Raw genomic sequence first — 14,922 nt, forward strand, 5'->3', positions numbered from 1 at the left:
AGAGCTAAGTGTGATTATTTAAAAAAGTTTCTTAATAATTGTTAGCAAATAATGTAAAATATGTTATCTATATACAGACTAAGATAAGTTAATTGACTAACTCATTATGTCGGCGGAATTCGTGAATAGGTTGTTGTTAAGAAAAAGCTATTCAATTATTCGTACATTAATTAAAAAAACATCATTCTATTATCTTTTTCTAATTAAAAAAATTTACAGTAAAAAAACTGGGAGCAAAAGTTACGAATATATACTAGAAATTCTACAATTTTTTTTAAAAAAAAGACAAAACTGCATTTACGAATCTAAAATAACGAGAGTAACGACTAACAAGTAGAAAAAAATTGTGATAACAACTATAAATCTAAAATAACAAAAAATTAAATCTAGAAAAAACAATATTAAACTTCACCACAACAACAGTAGAAAAAAGAGACGAACAGAGACACGTTTGTGCATCAACAAAATTGATCTCGGTGAGAGTCACAAATACCAAGAAATGAAAAACTCACAAAACTGAGCAATAACTAAACAATTATGAATTATATTAGTCGATAATTTTTGAAAATTTAAATGAGTCATTTGTTACATTAGTCGAAAACTACTAAGAAATTCGAAATCACCCAATGTTTGGGCTTTAAATATAAACTATCAATAAAGGACCAATTTATAGGTGTGACACATATTAGATAAGTGTGTAGGCACTGTCTGAAATGTGTAGACATTAATTGGGTAATATGTCTTATTACTTAAGCAATTAGTCTCCTATTGCTTGAAATATCATTGTCCCATGCCCAATTTATGTTTCCTGCGCCACAATAATGTCGGTTACTAAACATGCATTAACAGTAATTAAACATCATTATCTTTAATTGTACCATCATTTGAAAGTTACAAGTAACATCAAACTGAAGCCATCTTGGCTCTTCTGACTTTTCTTAAGAAGGCATCCAACATTTTCAACAATAAATAATAGAGTGAACTTCAAATCTGATTCGTGCTAATCAAAAAATCTGAAAAGATTCAGTATTTGATTTGGCTCAATACGATTATTAAAACTACTGAGTTTTTGCTCACACCATCAGTGGGTCATATTTTCTCGTTTACAAACCCAAAAGGGACCAACTTCTTTCTTTTCCGACCAACGTCTATCCGAACGAATCGTCGTTTATTTTCTAGTACAGGCTACAAAAAATTAATCGTCGTTTATTTTTGACAAATTCTCTTTTCAATAAAGTGATCTCATTTTTCAATGATAGTACTTTAATTATTTTTTTTTTCTATTTATCTATCTATTTTCTACTTTATTGTTTTAATTAATATTTACTCCATCATTGCTCTATCATTTGAGGATTTCAAAAAGAAGATGAATCGCATTATATACTTTAGCAGACGATACCATATTTTACTATAAAAAATAAAGATGTGGATTTGATTAATTAGTTCGACTTTTTCCCTATCTAATTAAATAAAATGGTATGCCACAACTTTTTTGTGGGGATGAGAAAGGCAGATAGGAAACGCGTTACAGATAATAGTGTTACCAAATGCGTTTACTTAACAAATCTCTTGTCTTCCACTTAACTTTAGCAAAATTATTTAATTACAAAAAAATTTGCATAAAAGAACTAATTAATAAACAAAAATAAGTTGTGTCCAACAACAAGAAGGTTGATCTGAACAACCCAATCATTATTTATCTGTATAAAAAATTGCGTAATTTATGCTAATCTAATCTAAGTCGAACAAATTGATAAAATAATCCATTAGTTTGTTTGACTCGTTGTTTGTGCTTGACATTAACAAAATTTAAAGATGGCCTTAATATAAAATTATGTATTAATTAAAGATGATTGGTAGATAGTTCCAAATGGTGCTGGCAAAAGTGAAGAATAGAAGTTTAAGTGCAGTAGTTTATTTCTTAATGTTGAATAAATTTAGGTTGAAAGCGACTTAATTTGTTGGCGATTTGTGCTTTACCATTTTTTAACTATTTTACTTGGAATAGTTAGGAAAGATGTATTACTAGAAAAGTTCAAATGAAAAATATTGGGATGGCCGTTATTCTGTATAGGGTTTCTTGGTCGGATCTTGAATATTTATAATTTATGTTTTTTTGTTTAGAACTAGTTACTTTTATTGGCGGCTTGATAAGTTAATGCGTTGTCGTATGTTGTATCGTCGTTTGTTGTTTGTTCTTGTTCTGTTTAGACACTTTCGCTTACTTAATGACTTGAAATTTTCTAATCGAAAAAATGATTCCTGTAAAGTTCATAATTTCGAGGGAGATTTTGTATAATAATCATCCTTTACTACTCGAGAAAAAAACAATCTTCTGAACATATCAAATGAAAAAAGTAAACTACCCATTTTCATTTTTTTATGTTACAAACACTAAATAAAAAATTACAGTAGTAATTAACAAATTAACAATACATAAGCACTTTCAAATATAAGCCAAAAAACAATGAAATCAATATCAACATCAACACAAATATAAAATTAAACGTTCTGTTTAAAATCAGTGCATAAAATAACAATAACTAAAATGTACAATGTTTAATGTTAATTATTTAATTTTTTTAATGGTTATGATGAATCTATATATCTTTATAATATTCATGATAGAGACATTGGAATCACTACAAAACTAAAAAGGAATGAAATTCTTTAACGTAATGCGACCTTTTTTTTTATTAATAGCTAATACATTGGGTGAGTCGGAATTTGAAATATTTTGAACTTTGTTAATGTTATAGGAATTAATATGTATTTTACTTTGCAAAATGTCAAGCCTTATTTAGAAACAATATCTACTAATTTTCTATAGCTATTTTCCTTCTGGACTTTGTCACTTTTTGACTTTAAATAAACGCAAATTATTTACAAAAATAAAGAACACACCTTAGACTTTTTTTAAAAAAAAAAAAAAAAACAATACACCTTAGACTTTATAAATTTTAAAGCCTTAATTGAAAATCATTATTACTTTCGTTTACATTATCTTTTCTCTTTAACATATGTGATTTTATTTTTCATCAACAATATTTGAATTGTTTTTCACCTTAGTATTTTTCTTACTTTATCAACTTTGTACTTAGTATAAAATTTGTATTAAAATAATTGATAATGAATGAAGAAGTAATAAAATGCAGTGTATCAGTTGGAGACTTGATTACATAAACAGATCAAGTGACAATGATACTTATCATTCAATTATACTTAGCCAACCTTTGTGGCCTCCCTCAATTATTATTTTTAATATTTCTAATCATACATCCTTTCTCCCTAAGTCTACATCATATCAAATTCCACCACAAAATTTCCCATTTCCAACGTGGCTTTTCCCCAATTATTCACCATTTTTAGACTAATTCATGTAACATTTTAGTTTCTCTTTAAGGAAATTCATTTTTCAACTTTTGTAATTTAAATAAAAATGCAAAGAGCAATAGAGCTACAAATTCATCAATTCAATATCCACTTTGGGAAAAAGAATGAAGAATAACAGCAATTACAAATACTGAAAAACATTAGCACAAATATCCCATCGATTCGAGATTATGGGTTAATCTTGACCGTCAATTTTCACTCTCTTTCTTCAATGTATATAATCTACACCGCTAATCATCTCCTTATTAAACAAAAAAGGAAATTTCCGAAAATAAAAAAGGAAAAATATACAGCTATATACCATTATAATGTATGTTGCTGCGACCACACCCGATCCCACCCCTTCCCCGGCAAATTTCAGTTATTAATCAATCTCGCCGTCGCCGGCGCATTCAGCAGGCGTAGAATTCGACGAGTTCGTCGAGCGATTCCGGCTGAGGATCGGCATTCTCGAGCATCCAGAGGAGGTGCTCGAAGAGGACGACCTCGCAGCCGACGGTGATCATCGCGCCGTCGTCGGATCGCCGGTCGACGAGCTCGCGGAGGAGCGGATTCTCGAGGACGTCGGAGGTGATGAGGTAGCGCCGCCGCGATTTGCCGACGTAGACGGCGTGGAGGTCGGCGTTTGCGGCGGCGGCGATCGAGCACGATTCGTCGTCGTCGGAGGTGTTCGCGGCGGCGATCGAGCTGGCGCTGGCGCGGCCGAGCTTGAAGGACTGCATCTTCTTCAGGACGGACTTGATTTTGGTGAGCTTGCCTCCCTTCGCCATGGATGAATGCAGAGAGAGAGAGAGAGAGAGCGCTGAGAATTGAATTTGGGGGTTTTGAAGGGTTTGAGAAATGGGGAGGAAGCTTCGGTATATAAAGGGGAGAGGGGAAGGAGAGAAAGAGAAGAAATGGGGCATTAAATGAGTAAACGGGTGGGGCCCGGATAGACAGGGTCGGACCCATGGTTTTTCGGGTCAGGTCTGGTCTGGTCTGCTCCGTGCAAAACCATCGGCGCCTTTTTGACTGATTAATAAACACCTGTTTTTACTCATTTTTTTTATTATATAGAGATTTAATTTATTTGGTTTTATTTCCTTTCCGTGAGTTACGCATTCCGAAATTCCGAGACATCCGCTTCTCCGGGAGCACGGGTGATCGATGCCGGAGCACGAGTTGTGTCGCTCAGCGAATGGGCGACCCGTGGCTTGCTTCGTTATTTATTTTCTAAATCTGGAATTTTGGCGTTTTATCTGTAAATGCGTTCGCTTGTCACTTTATTATTCACACTTTCGCGCATTCCTTTTTTCTTGGCCGTAATTTTAATTTATTTTATTTTTAACAATTTTTCTCATTATCCGGGTGGATTCTAGAGACTTTTACATACTAATATGAAACTTTTAAAGTTAATGCGCAATCGTCGTGATCACGAGTACCCAAATGCTGAAGCGCGAGTTCTGATAGTCAAAGAATGAGCGACCCGTGGTTTTGCATTATTATTTATTTTTTGCAATGGAAATTTTGAATTTTTTTTCATGTTTAAAGATACACATTGCTGATTCATTATTCCTATCTTATTATCTTTACATTCTCCTTAGTCTTTCTTACTCTATCCATCCTATAAAAATAGAATCTTTTAGGACGATATGAGTTGTAATGTGCAATTAGTAAAATAATAAAGAAGAGAAAGAAAAGTAACTTAAATATTGCTACTAAAAATTGGGCCCCTCCTCATTAGAGAATTTTTTTAAAAAAAAATAGAAGTGTGTTATTTTTATGACCAAAATTGAAAGTGTTTCATTTATATGGGAAAAAAGAGTATAATTTTAAATTTTGACTATATTTTAAACTAATTCTCTCATCGTGTCGTATAAATTCTAGTGAAGTTAATGTGCAGTCACTACCATAGTCAAGTTTCGGTGATTTCATTATTTGGTCGGGTAATATCGAGTAGTAATTTTTTTGAAGTATTTACTTTTTTTATATTAATTACATACTTGTTACTTTTGTACTATTTCCGTCCCTGAAAATTTGTCACTTATTTCCATTTACGTCCGTCCCTAAAAATTTGTCATCTTTCACTTTTACTATTTTGGAAGTGGACCATATATTCACTGACTCATTTTCACTCACATTTTATTATAAAATTAATATATAAAGTAGGACCCATATGCCTCTAATTTTTTCAACCCACTTTCTATTACTCCCTCCGTCCCTGATTAAGAGTCTCACTTTTCCATTTCGGTCCGTCCTCAATTAAGAGTCACACTTCATTTTTACCATAAATAGTAAGTAAATCCTACATTCCACTATCTCAATTCACTCACATTTTAGTATAAGAATAATATAAAAAATGAGTCTCACATTCTACTAACTTTTTGAACCAACTTTCCTTTACATTTCTTAAAACTCGTGTCCAGTCAAAGTGTGACTCTTAATCGGGGACGGAGGGAGTACATTTCTTAAAACCCGTGCCGAGTCAAATGGTGACAAATTATGGGGACGGAAAGAGTATATTTTATATATCCGCAAATTAATTTAATTTAATTTAAAATTTTAATGAAATAAAAAAAGGTATACTGAGATGAATAGTGAATACAACTGCTGACTAGTATGTAAACAGTGTGCGCTAAAACATATACTGCTAAATAGAGATATGGATTGGTAAATATTGTTATTATCTGAGTGGTTAGAATTATTTAATGTTTCTGAACTGGGATTTTTTATTGTCACACATATGTATATAAAAGTGTGATTTCTATTGGAGGGCAAGTCATTTCATTACATAGCAACTTCAAAAGCTTTATGACTTTTCATATTTTAACACTCACTATTACTACTAGCTTTCATCATATTGTACTACAGATCATTGTATAAAATAAATAAATAAATATATTTCGTAAGGAAAATTCAGTTACAGTAAGTAATTTTACAACTATATTTGAAGAACATTTAATTCTGAGTGCTGTCTTGTCAGATTGTGGAAGAATTCACTGCATAAATTAGTTATATTCAATGATGAACCATACCAAAACAAAAATCAATAGCTGCTCATTAAATTTAGTAGTACCTGTATTATATGATTTCTTTCTCACGTTTTTTATTTGTATTATAAAATGGAGTAGCATTTAATTTGATTTGAAAGTTAAATTACTTTGAAATAATAATATATAATTTAAAGTAAATTTAACCATGTAAAAAAACAAAAAATTGAAACATGATAGTAATTATAAAATATACAGTGCCTCGATCATTTCAATTCAATCAGAACAAAATACCTAGTTAAAAGTATCTTTGAATTATATTTATGTCCCTCTCAAGTCTCAACAAACAATTCAAATAATTCCATTTTCCTATTTTATGTGACCAACCAGGAATAATTAATTCGTTGATTAAGTTATTAAGTCTAAAACTAACTCGGTTTATATAGTTACATTTTTTAATTGAAATACTATTTAGATAGTACATAATTTTCGGTGGTTGGGACCCACAAAAAATGCATAAATTGTTTTACCATTTTTTTAAATTCGTGGAAAATATTAAAAATATAAAAAAAAAACTTTAAAACAACAATAGTTAGTTCGGTTGCAAAATTTATTTCTGCTTCCGAGTCAGACATGGTCATTGAAAGCGACAGACATGTGCGAGAGAACTCTCCCATCACCATTTACTTGTCTCTTTCTTTCTTTTTTTCTTATAATTAATTATTACTCTTATCTGAATTTTGATACTAGTACAATATCATTATTTATCCATGTCAACAAACTATGCACTCAGATTATCAATCAGCAATTTAAATAAATTAACAAAACGAGTCTTGGATGGAGTAAAAAAAAAATTAGATAAGAGAAAATTAATTACTTTAGAGTAGGAACCATCTATTTGTTCACATGGTCTTCCTTACTCTACGATGTCCAGATTTATTTGTGACATTCGAAACCAGGTCATATTCAAAGAGTGCAAACTAACATTATAAAATGGAAAAGAACATTCTATTATGGCGATTAGGCTCTGGGCTAGCCGGGTAGAGGTTGTTACCCGAGCATTCCCTTCACACTTAGACTGTGGTTGACGAGTTTAGCGAAATCAGATAGTGGGTTAGAGCAGTGTATCGTTGTAAAGTGAGACTCTCTGAAATGTCAGTTTTCGATATGTATTATCTTTTGTCTGCTTGGCTTGGGAAGTGATTATTTACTTCTTCTTTTTACGCTACTTAATTTCCTTATGTTCGTGTTGTTTTTTGGAGTTTGTCTGTTTTGTGATTTTGCAATTTTTTTAGCATTGGCTGGTTATGAGGTGGTTTTTCCATATATGGCTCTTTCTTTGTTCTTTTTGTGTCGTATTATTTGCTCTATGTATGTGTTGTTGTTTTAATTTGTTTGGAATGTACGGCTCAACCGACGTGTTGGCTTGTCCTTTAAAATAAACGGTTTGAGTGTTGTTTATTTTTCTATATGATTGGATTGGATTGGATTGGAATATACGAACATCTTGGCTCGCACTTTAAAAAGGCTCGAAGTGTTGTTTATCGTTAAAAAAAACTATTTGTTCTTATATATGATACATATATTGTTACTAGGCAATATATGCATGTAAAATTGGAAAAAAAAAAGAAAAAGAAAAAGGAGAGTTACACATGTGCATAGAATTAGGTGGGTGATATTAATACATAAATTGGTGGAGAGGACAAGATTGTGCGGTAGGAAGAGCTTGGCTTCAACGCCACAAACAAGAGCCATTATTCTCATCCGTTTGCTAATTCACTAAATAATGTGTGTAATTTGTTTAAATCAAAAAAAACATTTTATTAGATTTTCGGTGGGAACATGGTTAGAAGAATTTGCACGACTCTTAACAAGGAAGTAAAGAGCTAGATGTTGAGCACAATCACTTTTATTATCAAGCTTTCATTTTATGTAATTTGTCAATTTTTAGATCTCAATAGTTATGATGTGTTAAAAAAAATAGTACTACACTGGTTTGGATTATGCTCATAAATGATCAGTGACATATTTTTCTTTTTTCGATGTAAAATAAAGGCTCGTATCACAAGAGATGAGCATAAATTTGCGATAACAAACACAAACAAAATATAATATATTGTATTATAAAGTTACGACAAGACCAACAACAAAAGACGTCCAGACCTATAGTCTACAACACAAAACATGTTCAAAATACGCACAAATAAAAAAAAACAACTAAATGGAGAGGCAAAATGCAACATAAAGAGAGTAGCTCCTCGATCAATACACGGAAGGTGAGGCTGGTTGGGACTCAAACACCCAAAAAGAAGGTCGAGACACACACACGTGCATCCACATAACAATGACCACTATGTCATCAAGATCTTCGGTTCCGACCACCTCCTAATATCCCCCAAATTGTTTATTGTTCTTATATGTATAAATCACGAATATAAATGAACGAACAAAACAATTGTTTACCTATTTTGATAGGATGCGTATCAACGTCTGATGTCAAACCATATATTTCACTATAATTTTCAGTTACAACTTACAATGAGATAACAACTATGTATAGACAACATAGCAAACTCTAATATGAATTGTATTGGGCCCACATACGTTTGACTTGAGGGTCCCGCCATGATCGTAGATTGATTCACTTTCTTTCGTCCACCATACTCAACAACGTCATAAGTGCTAAACTGACTATACTTCACTCAACCCTAGTTAAAGGCTTGACTCTACTATGTCGTGTATTTAGGTCCAACGCCATTTACAAAGCTAAACATAGGAAATAAATGTCCATAAATATGTAGAGGCATATTGTCTAGGCTTGAACATATGTGGTCCTTTTTTCGCTAGGAGGAAAACCAATTGACAAACAGGAATTATATATTCAACCTTTTCGGACAGAAAAAACCAAATACAAGAATAATAATTAGTCGATATATGTTTTGGATCATGGGATCACCAAATCAAATTGCAATTGATAGTCCTATAATTGAAAGAGAAATTGACACTGCATGTTCCTATAAAATCCATCCACATCAGCATGAGATTAAATTGAATGAATTTATTTTCTTAGGAAATGGAATACTTTAATTTAAAAAATAAATAAATCCTAAATGTCCATACCTTCCCATGTGAGTTTCATGTAAGTATAACAAAAATCATGGTATTGGTATGGGATAAGCCAAAATATTGTGTAAGAAATTGACCATGTTAGTCCTATATATATTTTTATATACTAGTCTACATGTGTTGTAACATATTTGATGGGATTGTATATTTATTTATAGTATAATGTAATCTATTAAAATATGTAGCTTCTATTTTTACACTTTATTTTGTTTTTTATAGTTGTTGTTAGTTAGTTAGTGCAGTTGAAGCCATATGATATAATAATGTAAATAGATTAACTTATTATAGCTAGACACCACCATTGTAAATAGAAGTGAACAATCTATTTTAGATTGGACTTTTGCCTAATCTAAACCTTTTCAAAAGTTCGAATATGAAGTGAATATAAATCTCATCCGAAATATCCTAAAATTTTAAAAATTTATAACTAAATCCGAACCAAAACGAAAAATCCAAATTATTGTAGAAAACATGAAAATTCGACTTAATTTTTTAATTATTATCATTATTTAAATAAACATATTTATAAATATTAAATATAGTTCCATTTGTTATTTTTAGATTACAAAAAACATTTCTAACAAGAAACCAAAGAGATTTTAGAAAAAATATGATCAATCCAAAAATTTGAACAATCAAGTTTAATACTACTATTTTTATTTGGTTTGGGTTAAGTTCGATTATTCTTATTTCGAATATTTTGCTCACCTATAGTTGTAAACGTGTATGATTGATATCACGTTTTGATCTGTCTGTTTTGTGACTCTTTGCACATGTGTACTCTCGCTCACCATGTAAGTGGTTTCAGGTTTGTGACTTTTTTTTTATTATAAAAAATTGATATCTATCTATCAGTATTAGTGATAGAACATAGCTTCGATTTAACATTTTTGTGATGTAATGATAAAAAAAATCATTTTGGAGACATGGAGTATAATTTTATCTTGTCAATTCATTGAATTATATTGATTAATTTCCCTATAATTGTATTGAAGTGCTAAACTTTAAGAATATTGGATTGCATTTTCACATGACTAATAAATCAAAAGACCAGATTCAAGGGAAGTGTTCATTAACAAACTATTGCTTTTTACATTAATAAAATAAAATGACATTAATTAGGGCTATATGTCTATATTTATAAATGTTGTTAGATGTATAAATGTGCTGTTTAGATTACATTGTAGCCTACCTAGATTCAATCGATCTCTCACTAAATGATGTTTAGCAAAATGTCAAAAACATGATTAGTGCTTTTTTGCTAAATATGAAATTTCCCACCAAAGTCGGCGCTTTGTTCCCCCAACATCACAAATATTTATAAATGACAATCAAGTAAATCTTTTTATTTTAATTATTTCATTCACCTCCAAGCAAAGATAGGTAAATTAATAAATACTAGAAGAAAATAGTGACAAAATGTTTGGTATTCAAGATTCCCTAGCTAGGTCTCCTGTTTTTCCAAGAATAAGTTGTTGAGACAACATATATAAATATTGGGTTTTTGTCAGTTTTTGAGTGCTGAGATTAGATTTTTAATTATTTTGAGATATTATTCTTGACTTAGGGGAGCATAATATCTTATTATATCAGGATATGCTGCTCATCATTGGCTTTATATCATGTTAATTGAATAATTTCCTAACACATTGTAACTATATATGTGTATTAATCACTAATTGTAGCTAGTTAGGCTAGACATGTGATCGATTATAATATAAGTATAATTAATTAATTAATTAAGCTTATGAAATTGGGATTACGAGGGATTCTGTCATGTGCTTACATATTCTCCCTCAATAAATGTGACATTACTGTTAGATCATGTGAATTTATATACTAAAAGCTTTGGTTATTATGATTTTTGGTTAGAAAAATAACAAGATACATTACTATCATAATTTTTTTAAATAACTAGCACAATGATCAAGTTAGTATAGACTTACTTGGAAAGATAACTCACACTTAGGTAAAAATTGTACCATAGAGCCCTCACAATTTACAAAGACTTTGATGAGTTCATTGAGTTGGTTCTACTATTTGGACTTGACCTCATCGACTATTATAATTAAGATTATATGTAAACTTAATATAAGCAAATACGATTGTATTTGTATTTTGTGGAATTCTTTACAAGACATATGGTTAATCACACTATTGCCATGTAAGATCCAACATAATTACAAATATATTAGTAGTATTAAATATGTATTTGGATTCGGATCTTGACTCATCTCACTTTGCTATTGTCTTTTGCAAGTCCCAATTTTTATATTTATTGAAATGATCAAAACATAGCGTAACATTAGACTCAAATTTTATGATTTGGGCCCTTGGCTAAAATATTTATAATTAAAAAGGCCCACACATATGAGAACGAATATTTGAGTTTTAGTTATTTTTTATAAATGGACCTTTCAGCCCATTTGTCCAATGTTTTTTACTGTATTATTTTAAATTTATTTCGTGTGGCCTCACATTTTTAGTTAGGGTTAGAGAAAAAAAAACTGAAAATCGAATGTCCAAACTCAATCAAAGAAAAATTTTGAAATTCGGTTCGATTTTTTTGGTTTTTCGGTTCGGTTCAGTTTTAAAAATAAAAAAAATTCGGTTTTAAATATAATATTATGTATATTTATTCTATTAATTTAAATATATTATATTATATATATAATATATTCTTTTAATATATTTATATAATATGTATTATATATTTTATTAATTTTATATTATATATTTATATTATAGTTAGCAAGTTAGCAACTTAAGAAATTTAGCAATTGATCACACCCCTATTAATATGAGCTCTATATTTTTTTTCGGTTTTTCGGTTTTATTGAAAATTTTGATTTTTCGGTTTAATTCAGTTTTTTTAGATCGATTTTTTGGTTTTTCGATTTTTGATATTTTGGTTCAATTCGATTTTGATTTTCAAGGAAATTCAGTTTTTCGGGTTTGGTTCGGTTTGAATAACCCCAACCGAAACTCGAATACACACCCCTATTTTTAGTTGCATATATGATACACGTTGAATGAAAACAAAAACTATTTATATATTTGTCTTCTCAAAGAATGATTTAAATGAATATGTGCATGGACAAAGAAAAAGGCTTGTAATGTTTGATTTTCTTTTGTTTTTTTGAGAGGAGGAAATGATAGTATGTGTTTGATGCTCCTACATAAATATTTTGATTTTCTCTATTCACTATATTATCTTTTTATGTTGTCATTTCAAATTATATGGTATCTAAGTTATGTTATGTCACGTCAACCTTTATGTTACACTCTTTCTCAAAATCTCTAGGAACTCCATTAGCCCGAAAATAACATTTCTTGTTCAATTTTATAAGAGATATTAACATCTAATATCATGCAACTTTTAAAAAATTGAATTTTTTTCACAAATTTTAAAATTGACAAATAATATCACGAACTTTACCCCGAGTTTGTTATTTCCCACCAATGAAAAAATTCCCACAAATAATATTATGATACGGATTTTTTTTCGTAATTTCTTGACAATAATTTTGAAAGCTTCAAGTTTTTCAATCTTTGAAGATAGTTTTTCTTGAAGCACACCCTCCAAAATTGTTCTTCAATCTATTAAAATAACATGAATTTTTTCATTTGTGGGAAAAAACAAACCCACGATAAAATTCGTGATATTATTTACCAATTTTAAAGTTCGTGGGAAAAATCCAACTTTTTTAAAAGTTCCATTATATTAGATATCAATATCTGAATGTAGCAACTACACATTCCAATGTTTAAAATAGACTATATTGTTATCAAATGTTTATATTGAACAAATTTCGAGATCTTAAACATAATATTTCCCACATTTTACGTAAAGTTGATTTAATTTGACATTAATAATTTTTTAATCACATCATATCGAAATAGAAGGCACCAGAAAATCGAGAACTCGCCAAAGCGGAGGGAACCGCACACGACTTAACTGCAGAGAACGCGCCAAAATTCCCAACCGTCAAACCGAACCAACTCATGCATACTCTCCACCGCCACCGCCGCCGCCAGCTCCGCCGCTGATCCGCCGCTGCTATGACGCTAGCGTCTGGCCAGTCTGTATTCCTCCTCCCACCGCCATCTATCCACCGGCACGGCACACCGCCATACCAGCATCCCCGCGCATGGAAACGCCGCCGTCTCAAGCCCAATTACTCCCTCCGTCCCCGATTAGGAGTCACAGTTTGACCGGGCATGGATTTTAAGAAATGTAAAGAAAAGTTGGTTGAAAAAGTTAGTGGAATGTGGGACCCACATTTTTATATTGGTTTTATAATAAAATGTGAGTGAAGTGAGTTAGTGGAATGTGGGACCTCCTTGCCATTTATGGTAAAAATGAAGTGTGACTCTTAATTGGGGACGGATTAAAATGGAAAAGTGTGACTTTTAATGGGGGACGGAGGGAGTATTTTTTTAATTGGGCACAAGTCGCTGAAACGACTCAATTTCTTTAAATTTGATGAGTAAAATTGTCATCCCACCTAATTACGGAATTTAGAGCATCTACCTACAGCCATTAACACCTAAAAGAATTTTTTAAAAAAATATTTCTTCCGCTTGTAATTATAAATATTTTCACTAAGTTGCTTTTGGTGTAATGCTTATGTGGCCTTAATTTATGCACTATTATAATTGGTTCAACATTAATTTCTTTTAATCGGTTCAATTATTGTCGACACAATTTTACAAACCGATCGACCAATTTATTATTTTAGTTATTTTTGGTGCTTTGAAAGTAATGATCTGAGAAAATATTAAATATTCAGTTTAAAGAGAGATGGGTCATAAATATTACAGTAATAAGTTGTTGGGCCTACTGTCCCATCATCGGCCTGTTTCCGAAAATATTTGGGCTTCAAATGAGGCCCACCAATCACAAGGAGAAGCAATACTATTAAAAGATGAAGAAATTTGGCTTTACCATTTTCGCCTCCAATTTTAATAGTATCTCCTTAACTAAAAAAAATAGTCTTATTTTTATATTTTAATCTGTCTATTAAAATTAGTACTTTTTTTCTATTTATGTAAAATTTTCTTAACATTATTTCTTTTTCTCTCTCTTCTCTTTGATAAATTTCTCACTTTTCCTTTTTTTTTCTTTTATTTACCAATTGCGTATTAAAAAGTCCAAAATTGAGATTATTTTTCGTAGAGAGAACGGTATGAAATATCTCACTTTCAGTCATATTATATCATGTGACAATTTCCGTCTCCATTTATGCAGACTGAAATAAGAAACCATTGTTTTCTCAATGCATGCATGATCAAATAAACCGATTAATACAAAAAAATTGCCGCAATGAAATTTGGTTCGTATTTAAATTTACAGATATGTATAACACATGTGAAGGAAGTTGTATGAAGAAAAAAATATTTGACATTTAGTATAAATTTTAGCAAAATTTAG

General features: G+C 30.7%; 1 protein-coding gene across 1 annotated transcript; it reads right to left on the reverse strand.

Annotated features, from left to right (window-relative positions):
- Window positions 1-3,452: 3,452 nt before the first annotated feature.
- Window positions 3,453-4,266, reverse strand: LOC125196408 (auxin-responsive protein SAUR76). Its single transcript, XM_048094909.1, has one exon. The coding sequence runs from the start codon at window positions 4,161-4,163 to the stop codon at window positions 3,786-3,788; it is 378 nt and encodes a 125-aa protein (XP_047950866.1). The 5' UTR covers window positions 4,164-4,266; the 3' UTR covers window positions 3,453-3,785.
- Between the last annotated feature and the right edge of the window lie 10,656 nt (window positions 4,267-14,922).

The sequence above is a fragment of the Salvia hispanica genome, chromosome 6 (assembly GCF_023119035.1).
Source record: "Salvia hispanica cultivar TCC Black 2014 chromosome 6, UniMelb_Shisp_WGS_1.0, whole genome shotgun sequence".
NCBI classification, from domain to species: Eukaryota; Viridiplantae; Streptophyta; class Magnoliopsida; order Lamiales; family Lamiaceae; genus Salvia; species Salvia hispanica.

Bases quoted from the DNA above. Each gene is read 5' to 3' on its own strand.
- LOC125196408 (XM_048094909.1), bottom strand. From the start codon at position 4,163: ATGGCGAAGGGAGGCAAGCTCACCAAAATCAAGTCCGTCCTGAAGAAG.